Raw genomic sequence first — 22,482 nt, forward strand, 5'->3', positions numbered from 1 at the left:
ATCCACTGTGCAAAGCAACGTGTTGCTCATTTCTCGGTGGGTTGCACTAATTATGCACTTGCTAGGTGCACATGCATGACGGGACTGCAGCCTGTAAGTGCAAGGTTGTATAATAGTGCAACATATAAACTGTGATAACTCCTTCACATGTGTTACAGGATGTTTTAAAACAAAGGGGATTTTCCCAGCGGCTGCCTGGGAATTAGTTACGGCTGTTATCTGTGCAGACATTCTGTACATGTGAGATGAGTTGTACAGTGAAGTCCGTGATGATGGATCTCTACACGTGCATGCTATACTGCTGGCGCATGAGGGGATAATTCATTGAGGATTTCAAAGAATTACTTTTCAGTTTCCATAATTTCCTTTTGGAAGAGTCTAAAATTCTAATGATTAAATCCTCAAACTCATTAAACAGTTTGCACTGCGGAGGCTTAACTTTCAGGAGCTTAACTTTACTCAGAACCCATGCATACTGTATATAAATAATATAATATAAATCAGATTAAATTAAATGGACTTTATAATGTATACATTACGAGTACTGTATCATCAAGACATTTCCTGTATAATATGTAAATGTCATAGATGCACATTCTGGTGCATGCTGAGGAATATCTGGATGTTTTCAGGCTCATTATCCACAGTAACAGGGAAATGCTCTTTTTAAATGGAGTTATTACCACTTTGGGGATTCAGGTATCAGGATGTGATCTAGACTATGAGTTCAGAGCTGCCACTTAAAAATGTCAAATTAGGGTGACAGTGTCAACTAACAAAGGCCTAATCAGCTGCACATCATCATATTATGATTAGTAAATTGTATTGTGAGTCATTTCACTAATGATGGTTAATTGTTTATTAAAGGAAGAAGAACTTGGTCATGCCTACTGTCAGTTAAACTTAACCAAATTAAAGGACAATTCTAGTTTATTACAACTTGTTTTTCAAAGTGTTGGTCATCACTACAATGTTATTATCTCACTCGTTAGAGATAATAACTGTAGTCAACAAAGCAACAAACATGGGTAATTGGACAGTTGTACGATTTTTAGGGAAAGGTTTGGTGAGGTAAAGGTAAAAGTCATCAGATGTAAACATCTCTCACAGCTTATAGGTCTTGGTTCAGCTTTTACCTGTAATGTTTTTGCCACATTGCCACACTTCATAGTGTGCGTAGTCACCATATTCCCAGGTCTCAGTGATTATTTTAGTGAGCAAAATGTTTGTTTTTTATAACCAGCAGAGGCCAAAACTATAAGAATAATCTTTTAATAAATCACAATGATCATTAAAGTCTATTCAAGCTCTGCACTGGTAGAATATTTAGTTCATAAAAATGATGTTTTTTTGCAGACCATAGAGTTCTCATAGGAACTTCTCCACAGACTTTTATTTAAACTCTGCCATAATATGTCCCTGTCTTTCTTCAGATCCTGGTCCATGTAGGCTTCCTAACAGAGGAGTCTGGAGATGTTTTCAGTCCCAAGGTGCTGAAGGGGGGTCCACTGGGAGAGATGGTCCAGTGGGCTGACATCCTCACCGCCCTCCACGTTCTGGGACATAACCTGAAGATCTCCATGTCTGTGAAGGAGCTGCAGGGGTGAGTTACTCTGTGCTAAATGTACCAAAGTAAACAAGTAATTGTGTTATTTGTGGTGTTTGGTTTTAAGCAAGTGATAATAGACATGGTGTCTTATCTCGTTCACCAAGTCTCCCCCCTGGTTACAGTGAACCAGTCTCTGTTTCTCTGCAGGAAAGAAGACATTGTTAATGTCACTTGTTTTACTTTTAAGGCTACAAACACCAAACCTGCCAAGCGTGTGAGAGTAGCAGCAAATATAAAAATTGTTGTTGACCAAGTAGTTTCTGCTGAAAACCAGAATGAACCTCCTCCTGAGATGTTAATAAGAGGAGCCAGCCAGTGACAGTTCTCCAGCCGACCAATTACATTACATTGATTATTCAGATAAGGAGACATGTTTGCTTTGAGAAGAGGAAGTTTATCGATTGGCAGGGTCAAGGCTATAAGTAAACACTTTGATTACCTGAAGTGTGGTGCTTTTTTAACATCTTCATGTTTGATTTACTGTAAAATGACTTTCATTAATGTCATCCAGTGTTTAACTTGTTCATTAGGAGGGAAACAAAATGTCTGTGACAGAAAAGCCTCTGATGACAGCTGTAACAACAAACCAGTGACCTTTCACAATCCCCCATTATCGCGCTGCTCTTGTACTCCCACATATTCTATTTGAAATGTATAAGAGAGCGTTGTGCTCTAATTACACCCCACTCCCACTTAACCCAAAGATTTGGCACGAAGGCTCTAAGGTCCTGTTGATATATTTGTCGCTGTATTGACCCCACATTGATGCGCTCCACAGCTTCCTGTCAGCGTGGCTGCGTTGGTGAGTCTTTCTGTCCCCTGCGTCAGCACGCTTACATGTTTCTGCTGACGGATACAGCTGTAGAGCCAACACACACACACGCAGACGGGTGGATGGATGTAAATCTATCCTGTTGGGAAAGATCCCTCAGGCTTGTTCTGTCCAACCTGTGCAATATCTGCTTCATGGCCGGGACTGAATAAATCACAGAGGCTGTCAGAGTGAAGATGGATGGCAAATGTTGAACAGCAGAATTATGAATACGTATGAGTGTGAGAAGACAGCTGATTCATACTGTGGATGGGCGACGTCTTTGTTCAGCCTTGATTGGGCCAATAGTCTTTGTCTTTCTGCCATCACTGATCACTGCAATGACACAGGTATGGCATATAGATCAATATAATGATGTCTGCAGAGACCCTGCTGTACTCTGCATTTTACACTGAGCATTGCCTGCGACAACTCTCACAAATCATAGAAGAAGTATTGTACTGACTCCCAGCCTCTGGCAGTCATTTCATAGACATATAACACCTCTGCAGGGAACAGGAGAGAGTGGGAAAATCTACAGGAATTGTGTACTTAAAAAATGAGTTTAGAGATGGCAGCGACATGCACAAGGCTGAGTTCAGTTGTCAGATTTGAAATGGATGGCAGGATTGTTTTTACTGCCTGCGTGTCACTGTAGTATCTTGGGACCAGCATTTTGAAATTGGTCTTTCTCACAGCCCAGGCTGTGATGTTTTCAGCAACTGTGCAGCATAATCTAACACACCAGCATGAAGAATTATTTCGTCCACCTCGCCCACATGGAATGGCTTTGGAAGGAAAAATAGCTTTTTAGCTTTGGATTACTTGCGGAAGGAGTCTAATCTTTCTCCAGACTGCATTTGGATCCTTACTCAGTCCTTTTAAAAAACACTGGCGTGAGAAATAGCACATCAAATTTTCCTCCTGGTGTCAATCTTTCCACGCAGTTTGCTGCAGGAAAGTGGAACGGAAAAGGTTTCATGTCATTTTTTGTTCATGCGTCACTTTTTTTGTTCCTTACCTTTCATTTCCTCTGGTCCCGAGTGAAGACTGTTAGGTTCCCTATAAGGTTAGGACCCCGGAGCAGAGACGTACAGAGACAGGAGAACGGGAACTGAAGACTTCTTTAATAATACGAGCAAAAACAGTCCAAAACAAAGCAGGCAAAAGGAGGCAGGAGGCTGGCTGGCAGGAGAAACAGAGCGACGGAGAACCTGGAGACTGGGTAGCCGGGGAACAGCATGCAGGGAGAGAGCATGGAATAATCTGGCACAGAGTGGGTGATGAACCGGGTGTTTTAAACTGGCTTAATGACTAATGGGCTGCAGGTGGGTCAGGCTGCCAGTGCTGCACCACGCCCCTGCCACACACAAGCTCTGCAGGGAAAAACAGAAAAAGGGAGGGGGAACAGAAAGAGAACAAAAAGTGCAACAAACAAAACATACAATTCAAAACCATAACAAAGACAACAAAAGTGAGATTTAAGGTTGAACTAAGGTGGTGACGCAGTTTGGCTGTCAGAGTTTTACCATAACATAAAAATGGTGTGTGCTCCTTTCTTATGTCCCTCATGTTCCCTGTAAATCTGTTTCACTCTGGACCTGATGGCAACATGTTATAGATGACGTACGAACTATTGCAGAGGGTCCGTTCAAAACAAAAATCAATGATGAAATCATAAACATTGGGCAAAACAGATTCACTGTTTTTACTGCTGTCATGCTATGTAGTTTGAAAGCATATTCATCCACCATATTTCCTGCCTCACTACTAAGCTGCACACAACTTAACGGTGATCTGTGATTTGAAAAGCACAAGTGTTAAAATACACAGGGGGTAAAAACATTATTTTTACGTTGTTTCTCAGTTTTACCAAAGGACTCTCACATGTTGGCTTTGTGTACACTTCACACCATGGAATGCGAATACAATCATCACCATTTGTCAGTAAACAGGAGAAGGGGAAGCCATAGTGATTAGCTTGCACCCTACATAACATCTTGAATGTCTCACAGTCAACAGTATTTCACACAAAGTGTCCTTCAGATGCAAATCAACACAAACATTTGTAAAACAGTTTATGTCAGACAGTATTTACAGACTGATGTCTGTGTTGATCTCTGTTGCTGTTGCTGTTGATTTATTGCGGCATCAAGTAAAAGTATTGTCTGGTGATGTGTTGGAAGAAAAGGAGGTTAGACTTTTTGAACATGGTGGACAGGTAAATAGACAGACCAAACCAGACAGACACACAAAGATGTTGTCATCCACAGATAAAACATACAGGCTAATGGTGTCGACAATCTGGACAGGCAGGCAAGACAAGTGGAAAACCAGACAGACAGACAGACAACAATTGCCCCAAAGAGGCTCCTTAGTGGAAGTTGAGTCTAAACACAGATTTGGAAACAGCTTCACTTTGCTTTAGGCAACACTTATGTTAGAACAAAAGTGAACAAAAAGTGCCCAGGGTCAGTCCACCTCCACAATTCCTCAACTCCACAACATTTTGTGTGTGTCTGTGTAGGCACATAGTCTGATACATTGGTCTCATGGCCACAGCTGAGAGTTGTGATTGGCTGAGGAAGAAGCAGGGGGTAGTTGTAATTGGCCACTGAGGGGCTGATTAGGGCTGGAGTTGTGTTACAGTATATAACATACATCCCGGTATGTAGTTTCCAGTCAGTGCTGTAGTCAGGGGGCTTTATTCACTAGAGATACATGAACTGAGCTCTGGTTCATAGACAGTGGCAGAGTATGAAAATGAACCAGAACATATAGATAAAAACAGCTTCTATTCATATAACACAAGGAGCAACGTACATATACAAAAACTGAACTGAATTCTAAAGTTGGTGATGAAAAGAGCTGTAGATTTCAGTTTTTTCTGCTCTTTCTATGTTAATGTGATTATGTGACCGGCAGGACGTAATGACACAGGGAATCAATCATCTCCCTTTTTTTCTGTGACAAGGAAGAGACGTATCTCACTCTGCTGTTGGTGAATGGACACACAGAAAATGTTTACAGAGAAGTCTACAGGGGAGAAAGGGGAGAACAGCAAAGTGCTGAGTTCACATCTGTGGACTTGAAGCAGAAGTCTTGTTATTCAAATATGCAAATAATGGTTCTCTGCAATGGATTTGGGGGCTCACTGATTAATGCCATCTCTTTGTTTTGAATTTTGGATTTTCTCCTTCATTTATGCACAAAGCAGAAATTTCACATGCACCATTTTCTTGCCCACACACAACAGCTCACAAACTTGAGTTAATTTAACATGAATTTCTGCATCTCTCCATCCCTGCTGAGTGTGCACTCCTCACAGTGAGGGCTAACCGAGCAGCTTGACAAGCTGGATTTGGTGCCAATTAGATTGGAAAGGCACCTGAGATGCATTAGTTTGATAGGGAAAGAAGACAGGGCTCCGTCTGCTCCGCGTTACAGACTGGAGGGTCCAGATCACTGAGAACTGCAGCAGTCATTGTGAAGGTAGATGGTCAGCACCTTTGTGTCAGATCCTGTCACTACTGTAAAGAGATGTAAACAAAACTGAAACTGAAAGATGAAAGAATCTGGCACAGGATGAATAGTAACGGCCTTTTGCAGCATGGGACACACTGGACAGGAGAAGTAGACTTTATACAGTAATGTAGCCTGAATGTGAAGAAGGTGTGCATCATACACCCACAGTGTATGTTGGCCTTGATGTAATGACTACCCAGAGAAACCCAAAGGCAATGAATGTGTCATTATGGAGCAGTTTACAAAGGTGATGTGTGAAAAGCAAGATGAAAAAGACAAATCAGAAATCGGACTGAATTTCATTCATTCATTGCTGTTGAAAACTGTTCAATTCTTAATTTGAACAGATTTTATTAAATTCTGCATTATTTTAGGCAATAAACATGTGAAGATGTGGGCAACGATGTGGGTGAACGGGTTTCAGTGAGGAGGTGGTGATGAGAAGAGGAGAGTGCTGGAGATCTGGATGTGATGAGGAGTGGACTCGACCTGGTACCTGAGATGAAGACTGGAGGTGGATGTTGTGGAGGAGGGTCGCAGCTATATGCACCGAAATGTCAGCTGACACCAGAAGAGAGGAGAACAGAGTTTAAAGTTTAAAGTCAATGTGATTGGCTGGTTGAGATCGTGGCAAAATCCGATTGGTTACCATAAAAACACCTGAAGTGAGCTGATTAGAGAAGTGGGATGAAAGAGGCAGTAAGTGAGAGAGAATTGTGAATGAATGAGGCAGAAAGATTTTTCCTGGAAAAAAAAATGTCTGACTTCATAAGACACTTCTCATGGTTTTTAAAGGTTCTCTTTTCTCACACTGTCCACAGTTTGCTCCCTACTTGTGCTCTCCTTTTCCAGTTTTCACATTCTCATCCCAACTGCAGGTAATGTCTCAGTTGCCATGGAGATTAAACTCTGGGCTAGCTGGGCTTGGAGGTGGAGAGACACAGAGTAACAGTCGATCAACACCTTCAGAGCAGTTAAAGAGAGAGTAGAAGTAGGGAATCTAAAAGTATTAAGTCTCTTTTGTCCCTGAGATGTGCTGATAATTGACCAGTAGGTCCAGCAGGGATTCATGTTCATTCAAACCTTCCTCTCAGATGTACGCTGCAGAAATATCGATCTGCTTTTTGGCTAGACAGCAACACTCGTTCTATTGTCTGACAAAATAAACACAAAAGTATGTAAATGAGAACAGATTCATTGAAATTCATCTTTTTTTTGCTCCCTTGTAGCATATCTTGTCCTATCAGGGCGTTGTTACCTACTCCTGCATATAAGCTACATTTGAAGGCAGGAGAGTGGTGACATTTTTACAGAAGTGCCCCCTCAAACAGGAAACCTCACGGGACCCTTCCAAGATTCTTTTTAACCTACCACTCTCTAATCAACTTGTACCAAGTGGCCCCAAAATACCCCCCAGTTGGAGTTCCTCTTAGGCCAGCCCAAGTGCCCCTGTGCTCCACAGAGTTGCACCTTTAGTCACCCCACTGGGGTGCTCCTTTAAGCTCAAGAGCTGCTTCGGTGTGACATTGCTCCAAAATTTAACCACAACCCTAAATCACCCTGTGCACAGTCGAGGTGCCCCTTTGTCTTTCTGCCCCTGCCGCGAACGACATCTTTGAATGCTACTGGCAGCTGTTGTTAGTTAATGCTGCCGCAATGATTTAATGTTAATGCTATAAATTAATGCTGCTTCTATGATTTAATGCTGCTGATGTGACTTAATGCGGCTGTTTTGAGTTAATACGGCTTTGGTAACTTAATGCTGCTGTTTTCTACTCATTTGTTTTTCGTTACAAGTTTCTCTCCAGCTGCTGAGTCAGGCAGTCCAGGGCCACCAGGAAATAAGATAACAGTTCAATTCTCTGTGGTGGAGATCACTTTTTATACCACTCTTAATAACAGTTAACCACTGCTATAAAGGCCATCTGTTCACAAATCTTTTACACTTTTGTCTATACCATAAAACCTCTTAAAGTGTTTTTATATGCCTCTGTTTATCGCCAGCTGCATTCTCTTTGTATTTAAATGATTCTCTGTCTGCTTCTACAGTGGCATTGTTCACCCCTACCTCTACTTCTGAAGTCAAACATTTACATAACAAGCAAATCTCAGACATCAGTCTGACTTTCCCAGAGTTAAATCCCCTGGCTGCTTTAAGCCCTATCTCATCGTATTGGTAAGTGGGTGAACCGGCTTGTCTTTTATACAGAGCAGTGACTTCAGGGTTGCTGTTGACATGGTAACCTACCATGTTCAGCTTTTTTTCTTATAACCTGTCCTCCTTTTCTAAATCATATATGCTCACATCACGACATCTGCAGACATCTCAGTCCTGTGCACAAAGGTCGGGGAAGTTTTGCTTTTACATTGTTTGGACAGGTAGAAGTATGAAAAGCCTGGAGAGCCTCTAATGTCTCGCGGGGCAGGGCAACAGGAAGAGTTAGCTTTGGTCAGTAGAGCTGTTATGTGTGTGTATGTGTGTGTGTGTGTGTGTGTGTGTGTGTGTGTGTGTGTGTGTGTGTGTGCTTAATCTACCTATTGGTCTGTGTGTGAATATGTCTTGTGTGCTCGTGAATGCTGCTACAGCAGAGGCAGCATGCTGTAAAAGAACTAATGCTAGTTTGCCTCATAAGCTCATTGCTATAAGTCTGGTGCTTTTGGCCCAGAGATGGCTTGCATAACCCAAGAGATTAATGCAAAAAGAGCTATCTACTGAGGTTATGTAATGCCTTATAAAATTGGATTGGTCTTCAGATTCTCTCTGTTGCACACTTGTTTTTCTCTATATTTTGCTCTCTGCCTTGTGGGTGCTGTCATCTGACCATTGCTGCATTTCAGTGCTCTTTGTGAACAGTTCACCCTCTTTTCACCTTCAGTTTCATCCCTCTCTTTTCTGTTTTCTAGCAGTGTCTCCAGTTGCTTTTGGTCATACTTTCATCTCTGGCTCTCATCCGTTTCTCAGCACCAGTGGACTAAACGTGTTCTGACCCTGTTAAATGATTTGTGTGTCTGTAAGTGTCAGCTCAGAGACACTGCAGTTACACTTGAGGTGTGGACGCTCTGAACACCTCCATCTAAGAAGAACATGTATATTCTCTCAGAAATTGTACTTGATGCACTGTGCAGTGAAAGTGTGTGGATGTGAACGTGTGGGTGGTTGTGGGAGTAGCTCTTTTTCGTTTTTTTTGTTTTTTTTTAAGGTGTTTACTGCTTCTTCCTCTGTTTTGTTTTTAGGTGTTTCTGTTTTTCTGTGAACTCCATGAAAAGGCAGAGTCTCTCTGTTCCTCATAGAGCCATCCTCTTCTCTCTCTCTCTCTTCCTCCCATGTCTCTTCTCCCTCCGTCACCCCCCATCAACCTGTCTCTCTCACCTTCTACCATCATTAAAGTGAAGCCTGTAGAGAGACTGGAGTCAGTGACCTCAGATCACCTCCGTCTCTCCCGCTGGCAGGTTAGGAGCCATCTTTTTATACCTACCCCAAGCAGAAAAGCGCGCACACACATTTATACATATCCTCTTTAAAACCCCAATCACGCTTTTCTTGCCTTTCCCACGCAATTAGGCTGTTCTCACTTTCCTGACATCGCTGCTTTCTCTTATATTTTTCATAACTTTATCACTTTTCTCTTCTCTCTGACTTTGTTATGCAAGTGAGCAACTATGCAGGTTTTACAGAGATACAACTTGTAAAGCAGCTGACTCGAAACATTATTATACACTTGGCTGTAAATGTGGGCAAGAAGCGTCTCCTATTAAAAATATCCAACCTTTGAGTTATGTAGGGAGTGTGTATCCGATGTCTTTATTCAGGGGAACGTGCTGAGGTGTGTGAAACCCATAAAGAGACGGGAGACGTAGCTTCCTCTTTAAGGCAAAACTGTAGCGCATTAACATTAATCAGTTGTGGCCGATGTGTGTGTGTGTGTGTGTGTGTGTGTGTGTGTGTGTGTGTGGGGAGGAGTGTCAGCATGTCTCTTTGTTAAAAACTAGAGCGTGCAAATGAGTAGTATGCTCAGTCTGCATCATTCGCTCTGCTTAAAATGTGTGAGTTAGCACAAACAAACCGCGAGGAACCTCCTCTCCTCTCCTCTCCTATCCTCCTCTCCTCCTCTCCTCTCCTCTCCTCCTCACCTCTCCTCCTCTCTTGCCTTGTGTCTCCTCACCTTCGTTTCTCTTTCTGTGGATATGTCTGTTTCCCTCTCTCTTTGTCTGTCTCTCTCTTTCTTTCCCCTTTCTCCCCAGTTTGTTTCCCTCTAAGCTTAAATCAATGTGCTTGTTAGCAACTTCCCAGATTTTTACAGCATTTCATCACCACTACCCTTCTAACCCCTTACACCCACCCACACACACACACACACACACACACACACACTCACACACACACACACACACACACACACACACACACACACACACACACACACACACAAAATGTAATGACTACTACCCTTATCCCTTGTCTCACATTTGAAGACCTGGAGGGGATAAAAAGAGTAACTGTGTCTTTCGTTACTGGTGTTGCTTTAACTCACCACATGACATTAGCTCTAATTGGTCTGCATGACACAACTGGGACTCGGAAATACAAATAGGACAAGCTGCTGCCGATACTTCCTTAGCTGATTTAGCACAATCTTCTGTGCATGTTGGTACATTTAGTCCTGTAAAAGTGAGTTTGCTGACCTTTTTACACGAGGAAAGTTTTATAACATGAAGAGGGACCTGGGTCATATTATGAAATAATATTGCAATTTTGATTTTGCCAGTGTCTCGCAGCGCTAACATCAAAATTAAATCTTCAGGCTTTAATCTCTCTCTCTTTCTAGACGTTTTTCACAGCTGATATTTTTACTTCAGGTGTAATTTATAATATTCAATATGCTCTGTGTCCAGTGAGCATGCACCATAGCATGCTGGAACATAGAGCTCATTTATACTTACTTCACTTACCTAATGTTCCTTGGCCAGACTGGTAGCTATCCAAGAAACAGGTGATTGAAATAGCCCATGTTTTAGCCAGATGTTTAAAAAAATTGAAATTCATCCATCTCTTCAAGATGCATATGCAATCTTTACTCCTCGCCTCTTCAAAGTCTGTCCCCTGTGATAATAGCAGCTGTCATTGTTCCTGTCACGTGAAACCAAAAGAAAAGTGGTTTGAGAAATTTCATCACATACAATCATCAAGACATCAGTTTGTTATAGAGTTAAATGACCCCAGATCAGTTCAACCATAATAAAACTTTTACCTCAGTTCATAAATGAGATTCATTCAAAACATATGAAATGACAAGAATAAATGTGGTCTCATAATCCTGAATAGAACGCAGTCTCTGCTGAGACAAGATTCTCACTCATCACTTGGTCAAGTGTTTACAAGCAAATTAGAGAAGAGAGAAGAGTAGAGTGGAGAGTTTCCATCTTCCATCTTTATACAGCTGCAGTTGTTTGACTGAACAAAGGCTACGGGAGCTAGACATACAGGTACAGAGAGGAGATGTGTCGGAGAAGAGGTGTGTGTGGATGTTTTGTGGGAGTGTGTGTGTTTTTTCATCCCAGACCTAGAGCCGTGAAATCTGCTCTTACTGGGGAGTGGAAGCAGGGGAGGAGAATTCTAGCTCTGAACAGGTTTTAAGGCCCGAGGACACGTTAAGCCAAGCTCCAGCGAAACCGACACCATCAGCCGTTCATCAGCCTCCTTTCCTATGCCAAGCTTTATCTCTCAGGAGAAGTTGCCTAAGGCAGACAGAAAAGGAAATAAAGAAAAGGACAGAAAAGAGAAGTAGTAACACATCTGGCTTTACACAAGAGAAATTTAGGCACCAACATAACTCAAACTAATCTCTGTCTGTCTGACCTATTACAACCCTCCTTCTCTCAGTAAACTGGCCGACACAAAGTGGAAGAACCAGCAAGTTTACAGTAAGTGAGCAGGTAATAACACCATAGATGGAACAAATTCGAACAAATTATGTGTTAGTTTGAAACCTGTTGAACTTTTTGAAAACATGACAGCCCTAAAATTTAGTTTTTCAGGCATATTGTTCAGCAGTGTGGCAGCCTGCCCTGCAGCCTTGTAGGATTTCTCAGCTGAGTTAGCTGTCAGCCTGCACGGCTTTGAGGGCAGCTGCAGCTTGTCGGTGGCTGACTCCTCCAGCAGTGGCATGGAGCCTCCAGCTCCGGGTCAAATGTGGACCAGGCATTAGTACAAAAAGTTACAATAATCAAGTCTTGATAAAACAAAGGCATGAATTGAGATTTCAGTGTGATTCAGTGATTTAATGTGCCGATGGAAGGAGAGGGTAGGATCAAATGTAACACCCAGATTCTTGGCCAGCCATGTTGCTGGCCCCGTTTTAGTCAGGGTCACTCATTGCTGCGCCTCATTCGTAGTACTTTCTGCAACAAAGCAACCAACTGCAGTGTGGACAGTCTGCTTCCTGTTTACACCAGCACATGCAAGCCCAGTGTACGTGAATGGTCATGTGACATTTGTGTGTGTGTGTGTGTGTGTATAGACAGATTATTTCTGGTATGGAGCTTGTGTGGACAGAGATCGTCTTAGTGTGGGTGTGGCCTGAAAGAAAAAATTCATTCTTGGATTAAGATGAATAATGAGCCTGAGATGAGCTTGAAAGATTATGAAACACATAATGGTTTTTAATTGGTCCTCAGTGCAGTGCTGCATGAACACTACTGATAAATTACTGAGCAGCACCTGTGTAGCAAGCGCGTATGAAAAGAAAACATCAGTAGTTACATCATCAGTTATGTGCATAGTAAAAGTGAGCAGTTGGTAGATCACATACAGGGTCCGTCTCTTATCCTTACTTTTCACAGTGACTTTTATCAGTGATCAGGTTTGTACATAGCAGCTTTATCTGTGTATTAGGTTGGTGTCGACTTTGTTCTTTATCTACCCATTAGAGGATTTAACGTTATCTGGAAACCTTCAGTAAGTTAATGACATTCAAACTAGAGACACCAGTTTATCACATCTGTGCCAAGTGCTGCTAAAAATGGGGTCATAAATCTCTTATTATCCACATTTTCCTTTAGTAAGCTTGACAGTGCTTGTTAGTTATATCAGAACCCTTGTTATCTCCACTTTCACTGAAGAGAGAGTGCAGCTGATGTGAGCCAAGTGAAGCCTAATTGGGTTTGGTGTCTACATACTCCACCTCACAAGGCATCCTTGGAGTTGTGAGGAGTTAACACACGAACCCAAAACATTCGGCTCAGTGCTGCTGTCGCTGTCTCCTCGTAATGACTTAAAAAGCGACAGACTGTCAAAGCCGAGCTCAAACTGATGTCAGTACACCTGATATTTCTGTGCCTTCTCTGGGAGAAAATTGGGCCATTTTAGGGCAGTCAGGCTTGAAATTAGTTTTAGCAAAGAAAGGTGTTGATTTCACTAAATCTAAATAGATTGCTGTCTTTTCTCTCACCTTTACTTTTTTTTTTGATTCCCCACTTTGTCTCACTTTAGCTTTCCTTTATGTGCACATCACTTCAGTCCCTCTCACTCCGTCTCCTCTTTGTGCAGCAAATTCTGAATAATAACTGAGCTGACAGTTATAACGTACAGTTGCAGTTCTTTCTGTGGATGCCTACAGCGCTGGTGCCAATAGATGCTGCTCTAACAGCCTCTTTACAGCTCCTTCACCAACGCCACCATTACCGCATTTTAAGCAACATTGTGTTTCCACTCCATTTGTCTGATGGAGAGATGTGGGCAGATGTATTAGGGACATCTATGTCCTCCATAAACCACCACTTCATGTTGTTTTTCAGACGTCTTTCAGTCTTTGTTGAGTTAAAATCCAGAATGCGGTGGATTTCACCCATGTTAGGGACTAGTGTAGCTCTCCCACTTTTATCCTTTTTACATGAACCTCAGATGTGTCACTGCAACATAATTCCTCCATTGAAAAATCTGTCATTTTATTCTGAAAAGAATTTATTTGGAAACAAGTCTTCATAATTAAACAGCCAAATGACTTGGTTGGGGAAAGAGAAAGATCTTGGTTAGCGCACAAGTCTTGGTTTCAGCTCTAGGTGTGAACAAACAACTCGCTAATTAACGCTTGTCAAGTCCAAATGATGAGTTCCTGAAGAAAAGAAGACTGCAAACTTTTTCTGCACGTTATCAAGGCACGGATGAGTGGTGGATTTATTCCCTGTCATTTGACTGCTGCTGTAAGAGTTTTTTTTTTCTGTAGCACCAGTGTGGGTTTGAAAGTCTGATGTCAGGTGCAAGCACCAGCTCACTCCAGGAAGCTGAGCGCAGCTTCAGAAGGTTGATGGTCTATAACACGCCGATAAAAACTGGTTGTCAGTTGGTGCTCTGCCCTGCTAATGCTAATGTGTTCACTTGAATAAGCTGTGTGTGTGTGTGTGTGTGTGTGTGTGTGTGTGTGGCACTTGCATCCACACATCCACTTGACTTCAGATGATTTGAGCAGGAGTAAGTGTTTGTTCCTGCACATTCATCCATATGGGTGTGTTCGCTCCACACTCGAGTGAAAGGCATCTGCCTGCTGCATCACTTGACTGGCACTCTGCCTCTGTTTCCTTCCTTCCTGAGAGCTGGTGGCAGGTTGCAAAGTGGATTTATCTAATCTGCACCATGTGTGAGAGCATAATAATATGTACAACTGCCAAAGTACCTGTTTACACACTCGTATCCAACCATATGCATTTTCATACGTGTGCATGTTTGTGTGCGTGTTTGTGGTCTCACATGTGTAGCCTCCAGTACGTGTGTGCGTTTCCCTCGACGTCCTCTGTCAGAGTCAATGCCGACTCTTATTCTTCTTGATTTAGTGGGATTAGATCAAAAGTTGCTGACGAGGGGAAAAGAGCAGGCTGCCTGACGTCTGGGGAGACAAAGCAGGAGCTGGCTTTATTAGCACAAGGTGCATATGCAGTGTGTGTGTGTGTGTGTGTGTGTGTGTGTGTGTGTGTGTGTGTGTGTATACTTGATCTGTAAATTCATATTTCATCCAAAAGTCAGACCTTGGAGGTTATAGAGGTGTTTTTTCTGTTCTTATTATCACTTCATTGTAGAGCTGCCTCTCTCCTTCTCTCTTACTTTTACCTTAACTCACATACTCTCTTTCTTTCTCTCTCTCTCTCCCTCTCTCAGAAACTTATATCCACCCATTCCTGAATATCTTATTTTACCACTTAATCTTTCTGTCCGACGTTACCTGATTTCTTTCTGTCCTCTTCCCTTCTCTATCTCCTCCTTTTTCCCCTCCTCTCCTCTCTCTCTCTCTCTCTCTGATTATCCACCACCTGTGACAAACTTGTCATTTTTCCTTTCACCTTGCTCCCCCACCTCTCTCTCTCTCTGTTTATCTCTAATTCTCCCTCTCTCCACTGTAGCTCTTCATCTGAGAATTTTATTATCTCTGACAGGGGTGTTGAATTTTTGCCTCCTCCTTCTTTCATCTCTGATTCATCCTTCCCTCTGCTGCACTCTCTCGTTCTCTCTCTCTCCCTGCGTATTGGTGTTTATGATGCCTTGCGGCTCCCTTATCTTGTGCACCCTGCCTTGGATGATAACTGGGGCCTGTCAGCTGCTTCTAGCGCTGCCGTACACAGTATGTATGTGTGTTACGGTGCATGAGAGTGCTTGTTTGTAAAAGATTGTGTTGAGTGGTATGTACGTATCTTTGTGTGTGTGTGTGTGTGTACTTGTACTTGCTACATAGTAAGGACCAAAAAAAGTATTTTACTAACAGAGTGAGGACATTGTGGGAAAGTGAGGACATTTTGGCCGGTCCTCACTTTTTGAGACACCTTCAAATCACATTTTGAGGATTAAGACTGGGTTTTAGAGTTATGGTTAGAATTAGGTTTAGGTTAAGGTTAGGGTCAGGGTCAGGGTTAGGCACTCAGTTGTGATGGTTAAGGTTAGGGTAAGGGGCTAGGGAATGCATTATGTCAATGAGTGTCCTCACAAAGATAGAAGTACCAGTATGTGTGTGTGTGTGTGTTTGTGTGTGTTTGTGTGTTTGCATCTGTGTCAAGAAAGAGAAACTTTGCCAACACGCACACAGATTTCCACCCCCTGGGTGCAATCAGAGGCGGATGTGGAAACAGATGATTACATGTGTTTGATTATGCTCTGTGTGTGTGTGTGTGTGTGTGTGTGTGTGTGTGTGTGTGTGTATGTGTGCGTGCATGCGTGTGTGCGCGTGTGTGTGTGTGATTGAGCTGAGAATTAAGAACACTGAATATTTAATTTTTCAGTCAGGAATCTTTAATATCCTGGCTATCTACACTACCACTCCCACACACGCACACACACACACACACTCACATCACATCACTGAGACAACTTCTAGACATGTAACCCAGACTTGTCTCCCTGAAATGGGGAGCATTATACTGCCTGCAGCTGCCTCCAGGGTCCACACATAAGAGGATCAAGCTGGTGTTGCACAATTTTGTCATCATGTCACGCTGATAAACTTTTTATCCAAATTCAGCTCTGAGTTTTATGGCAGAAACTTTTTGATGCTACCTTATGCAACACCAAGGCAACATTTTCATGACATTTCAGACAAAGATTTATTTTGCTTTCACAACCTAATTTTGCCATGACCCCTCTTTGAAGTAATTTGCCTTGTAAACATGTATACATTTTGCAAACCAAGTAAATAATTCCCTCAAAGTTTTATGCTCAAATCTGAAAAACAATCCTGATGAAAGTTACACGCAGTTCTATTTTACACCATCTAAATGTGCTCTCTCAGCTTGACCACTCTCCTGTATGGAAATAGAAGTGATTACCATATTGTTTTCTATATTGTTTTTCTTTCCTGGCAGAATGAGGGCTGTTTGAATTTTTTACATGCATGCATAATGCTTGTGTAGATTAATTTCCAGGTGGCAAGATGTGACAAACAAAAAGTTAATATATTGTCATGAAGTTGAAAATGCTTCATCCAAATAGTTGTTTTGGATTTGAAAAATTGAATAAGCAGTTTGGACGTCCTGCATTGTTTTGATTTGTTTTGAATTGTTTGAATAATAAAAGAAAAACATAGAAACACAAATGTGATTAGAACAGAGTGCCGAGCTTCCAGCGTCAAAATATCTGAGTCATATTGATGTGCAAAGAAGAAATCAACCTGCCAGAGCAGTTTTTACTCTGATAAACAGATTGAAATGTGCACAGACACGACTCACTGCAATACCAAACTCTGTTCCAGAATTAATATCATGTTATAACAATTTCTTCTTGGCCATTAGAGCAGGAAATATGACATGAACCAGGCAAAATCTAGATTTGATCTGGATCTAATGCCAAACATGATTTACATTTTTTTTGACAGGACAAACACAAACACATACACATTGTGCAGCCACAGACCACCCCCTTCTCACAGCTGACCCTCCGTCAGCGGCGGTGACATTAGCTGACAACACTGATTGAATGCCCTTCAACTTTTGTGTCATGCAGACAAATGCAGTGCAGAAATGCAGAACAGTTTCTAGCATAACTAGAAACAACAGAGAAGCAACACACACACACACACACACACACACACACACACACACGCACACAACATGAGAATGTTAATAATGTTATATTGAAGGGAAAGTAATGTGAAGTCAGAAATGTAACGAGTGCAAACACAACATTTAATATACTACATCATGTTTTTCATTAAAGCTAACATTAACATCATGATACCCATACAAATACTTTCTTATATCACTTTATATCACGATATGGCAATAAAATCAAATTGATGCTCAACACATCACTTCAGACAAATCTCATTTCACATGTAATATCAACTTAAGTTAGTCTTAAATCACAATATTCTTGAAATCATTCATTTGAACAACAACACAACAAAATTACCAGTGACACGTGTTATATTAAGAGGTCAGAAGAAAGGCTTCAGCACAGGCAGAGCATCACAGCTGTAAAGAAACACCTCCCATCAGAGTTGTCTTCTTGTACAACAACCAAAACACTTCAGTTTGATGAATGACTGCGGTGGAACAACTGATTTAGGACGAGGCAAAAGCAGCCAAAAGGCCACAAGCCTTGTATTTCCAATTTTGCTAGTTTTGTCAACAGTTGACATTGCCCTGTTAAAAAGGTTTCATTAGCGCTGAACCATTCCACTCCACTTTCAGACTGTGGGACGCAGTCACCTAAGGCATGAGCAGCACTGTTTTTCTGCAACTGGGTTATTATCTGTAAATGAATATTAGAGAGGAAATGGTAATTGCTACGCTGCTTTCCTGTCCTCCGTCATTCCCACATTCTCATGCATGGCATTTCATCGCCTGTGTGTGTGTGTGTGTGTGTGTGTGTGTGTGTGTGTGTGTGTGTGTGTGTGTGTTTTCAGTCTGAGGGCTCATTGACTAGATGCCAGCTAGGAGTCAAGAGAACCTTGGGTAATTATACTCCTGTGTGGCATAGCATGGCACTTGTATTGTGTCTGGGATGGCTGCCATCCTAAGTGTGTGTGTGTGTGTGTGTGTGTGTGTGTGTGTGTGAGTGCCAGTGTGTGTGTGTGTGTATTACTGATGCGTATTTTGTATCTGTGAATAGGGTCTTTTCTGCATTTCAGCATTCAATAATATGCTGATATGATCTCTTGAAAAAGAGATTTTAATCTTAAGACTGATTAGATAAAGATGAAATGAAATAAAAAATAAATGTGTAATGCTAGTACACTGTACACTCCTGTAGTATATGCTGTATGACTCTGTTGTGTATTTTGCAAATGTTGCACCATGAGGCAACTGGGGTGATATGCTCAGGTTTTGTATTTGGTTTTAGTTCTGCAATTTATATCACAGAATTAAAACTGACTTTGTACATGTTTAAGTTCTTAGCCAATATTCCTTTTTGACTATTAATATGTTCAAACTGTAAATGAATATTTAAAAGCTATAACTTTAAATGAAATCATCAAACTCAAACATCCAGCTACATGGGAAACAAAAAGCAGCAAACCTTCCTCTAGTTTTTACTACGTACTGTATTTCATTTTAGCATCTGAAAACTTGACTGAATGTGAGGCCAAGGCTTTGAGAGGCTGATGTACATAAGACAATGATGGTTATTTAAAAATGCTCTGCAGCTAATATAGATAGCAAAATTCAAATATAAACAAGCACAGCATTCAAGTTTCCTACTACAAAATACAAAGAAAATAAAATCATTCAGTTTGTTTGTTTGTCGAAAGCCTGACTTTGTCGTCTGTTTTTAACACTGACATTGTGTCCAATTAAATCCAAATGTAGCTGAATGCCATTGAACTGTCCTACACAAGGTGCGAGCAAGGTGTCCAATCTGCACCAACCTCTATCAAAGGGCAAATTTAATATACAGCTGGGTTGAGTTGAGCTTAAAAAAAAAAACCAAAAAACAAAGCACCATCCAGAGGTCGGATGTTCATTGTAGTGTCAAAATGACCTTCAGTGTTCCTCAACAAAAGAGAGAATAAAGTAGACTATTTTTGGACTAAACAAATCATTTTCACTTGTGGCTGATTTGCTGTGGTTGAATAGCTGCCAAAAGAGAAGGATTAGAGGGAAAGAACAGGAGAAATGGGGGTGGAGGCTGCTGATGGAAACTGAAGAAGCAAAGGAGCTGCTTACATTCTGCCATGCTGCTGTTTTCTCAGCTGTTGGTACATTATAGGGTTTTTTTTTCTTTGTTTTCTTATTTTTGTCAGTTTTTTTTCTCTTATTCTTTTGAACCTCAGTTAGCTTTACTGAAATTATCCAAACCTTTCTCTCTGTTCTCTCTCTTATGAAAGACAGGAGTGACTGGGCTCCAGCACTGCGTAATGAAAATGGATTATACATATTATATTATTGCTGGCTTTCCACAATGAATAACCAGAGATGGTATAGCGATCATCATGAATAATGGCTTTTTCTGCTTTTGATGGAACACCAAGTGTGTGTATGTGAGTGCTTCACTGGGTGTGTGTATTACAGCCATTGGTGAAGGTATAAATATGAATTTAATTTAGTGTTAGAAATTAATTTAGCCTGTCATTGATATAACAAAAATAACTTTTTAAATATAATTTGAAAGCCAGCAAATGGTCTCCAGCTGTCACTCTAACAGAGGAAAAATTTGAAAATATGCAGCCTGGAAGGACAACAGTCTGGATGACAGTCTGGGAATTTGAGGCAACAATGGGAGTGTTGGCAAGTACACTGTAATTTAGTGAGTGAGTGAGTGATACACCATTTGTTGGCCAGGTGTTTTCTTTTTTAAAGAAGTTGAAAAGCGAACCTTTTCTATTACGTCATCAGGGGGTGCTTATAGTGGGTCCATGACAATTTTCATTGTAGGACCTTTTTGGGGACATTTTTTCAAAAAAAGCATTTCAAAAGCAATGCAATACAGCAACTTTTTGGACAGAAGAGAACACTGCTCCAGAGTGAGAGGCACAGCTCTCCATGGAGCAGCAGTTTGTTACCCAGACAGAGGCTGAGAAAGAAGTTCTGGCTCTCGTGACTTTCTCTCTGAGTGATCATTTACATGTAAATATAGCCAAAATCACAGCACAGCGGTTGTTTTTAACTTGTGTGATCTTGTCTGAAGACATCATGCTGAACAATGTTATTTGCTGAGGAAATGGCTTGGAAGTGACTGCTGGTTAACGTGGAGTCTTCATAGGCCGCGTTTTAGTCACTATTTCATGCTTGTTTGTTGTTTGACAACAGGAACAAAGAAACATGTAAATGAGAACAGCTTTATTGGAATTCTGCTGTATTACATTACTGTACATGTGAGCACAGAGAGGAGGAGAGAAGTAAATAGATGAAGGCTGAAACTGGCTGACACTAGGCAGAATGCAAATGCGATGTGATGATACCATGAATATGCTGATTACGTCATCTAGCAACATTTAGCGACCTGTCCAGCAGGCCTTATCTGTTATTCAGTAGAAGCTGTTTACAGCAGTTCCATTACAGTTTTCAACCACACATATAACATCCTCTCCGCCCCACTTCTGAGCCCTCTGTGCCCTTGAGCATGTAGATATTTTACTAATCTACTAATATGTGCCAAGACTGGGTAAATCAGTACATGCATGCAGACTTAACAAAAATGATATGATTTAGCTGTTTTATCTTCACATAATCTGTTAAATAAACTGAGAGTCATGCAGTGGAAACCACTATGCTACTAAATGTTCATGGTTTTGTCCAAAGCTATACAAGATTTTTTTTAATAAACAATTCAAACGAATGAAGTTGCAGCTGATGCCTGCCATTCCTCTGTTCTCTCACTAACTCTGAGTTAGTGATATGAATATGAATATTTTATAGTAGATTACATATATCTATATATATATTTTATGTAAAAGTTCTGTAACAAGTCTTAATAATGCTAGACAGACAGCCTGCTATTCCCTGACATCCCTGAAATGGCACTGAATGGACTCTTTGAATAGACCTTTTTAACTAAGAGGGTTCTTTATCTATAAGGACAGAAGCAGACATTGTATCGCTAATGGAAACGGGACTAATGAGAGCCGCCACACTCCAGGCAAAGAGCATACTTGAAATCCCATCATGCTTTTCCATAATGTGTTACAGGGCTTCAAACTGCACATAGCAGACAGCTTCTAAAATGCTTTGATGCAGACAGCATTTACATTTACATTGGCTGCTACGCATTTAAAATTCCAAGACACAGAATTGGAAAAGTCTTCCCAAATCCAATGTATACACATGCTTCAAAATGTTAAACTAAACACAGGATTAATTTTGACCCCTGATTTGATTTAGTTGTAGTCTTACGTATTGGTTTCAGCAGTTGTGGAATCTTGGTAACCTCATGCATTACTACTATATTTAATTAGCATTTAGTACTGCATTTAATTAGAACCTATATGGATGACTTGACTGTCACAACATCATCAGTCCCAGGCAGCAGGTGGATCCTACGAGGACTTGAGAAGCTCATCTCATGGGCAAGAATGAGTTTCAAACCATCAAAGTCAAAGTCCATTATATTAAAGAAAGGAAAAGTGGTTCCACTTCTCGGACTCTGAGAACAGCCAGGTAAGAGCGTGGGGAAATCTTTGACAGCAGCATGAAGGACACCTCTGCTATCCACAAAGCCTGGGGGACCTTGAGGCCTGGCTCACAAAGGTTGATAAGGTGGGGTTTCTGGGCTGGTTCAAGGCGTGGATACAGCAGCATGCCATTCTGTTCAGGGTTCTGTGGCCCCTGCTACTGTACAATGCCCACGTGTCAACTGTGGAAGCCTCAGAGAAGAAGATTAGTAACTACCTGCGGAGGTGGCTGAGTCTGTCAAGGAGCTTAAGCAGTGCTGCTCTGTAAGACCTCAGTGGCCTCACAGAAGAATTCATGGTGACACGCACAAGAGAAGCCATGCAGGACAGGTACTGCAGGGAACCCAAAGTAGCAACAGCTGGCATTGACGTCCACACAGGCAGGAAATGGAATACTACCAGAGAGCTGCAGGTGGCTGAAGCAAGGTTAAGGCAGAAGGCCTTCGTCGGGG

General features: G+C 41.5%; 1 protein-coding gene across 1 annotated transcript in view; it reads left to right on the top strand.

The window, feature by feature from the left end:
- The window catches only part of LOC139636721 (alpha-1,6-mannosylglycoprotein 6-beta-N-acetylglucosaminyltransferase B-like), a 103,396-nt gene that overhangs the window by 54,131 nt on the left and 26,783 nt on the right, over positions 1–22,482 (top strand). Inside the window, exon 8 of the mRNA XM_071505003.1 lies at positions 1,434–1,603. Coding sequence (XP_071361104.1) covers positions 1,434–1,603 — 170 coding nt within the window. The remainder of the gene's footprint in view (positions 1–1,433; positions 1,604–22,482) is intronic.

The sequence above is a fragment of the Trachinotus anak genome, unplaced genomic scaffold (assembly GCF_046630095.1).
Source record: "Trachinotus anak isolate AG129_WGS33_773 ecotype Australia unplaced genomic scaffold, CSIRO_AGI_Tana_v1 ptg000019l, whole genome shotgun sequence".
Lineage (NCBI taxonomy): Eukaryota > Metazoa > Chordata > Actinopteri > Carangiformes > Carangidae > Trachinotus > Trachinotus anak.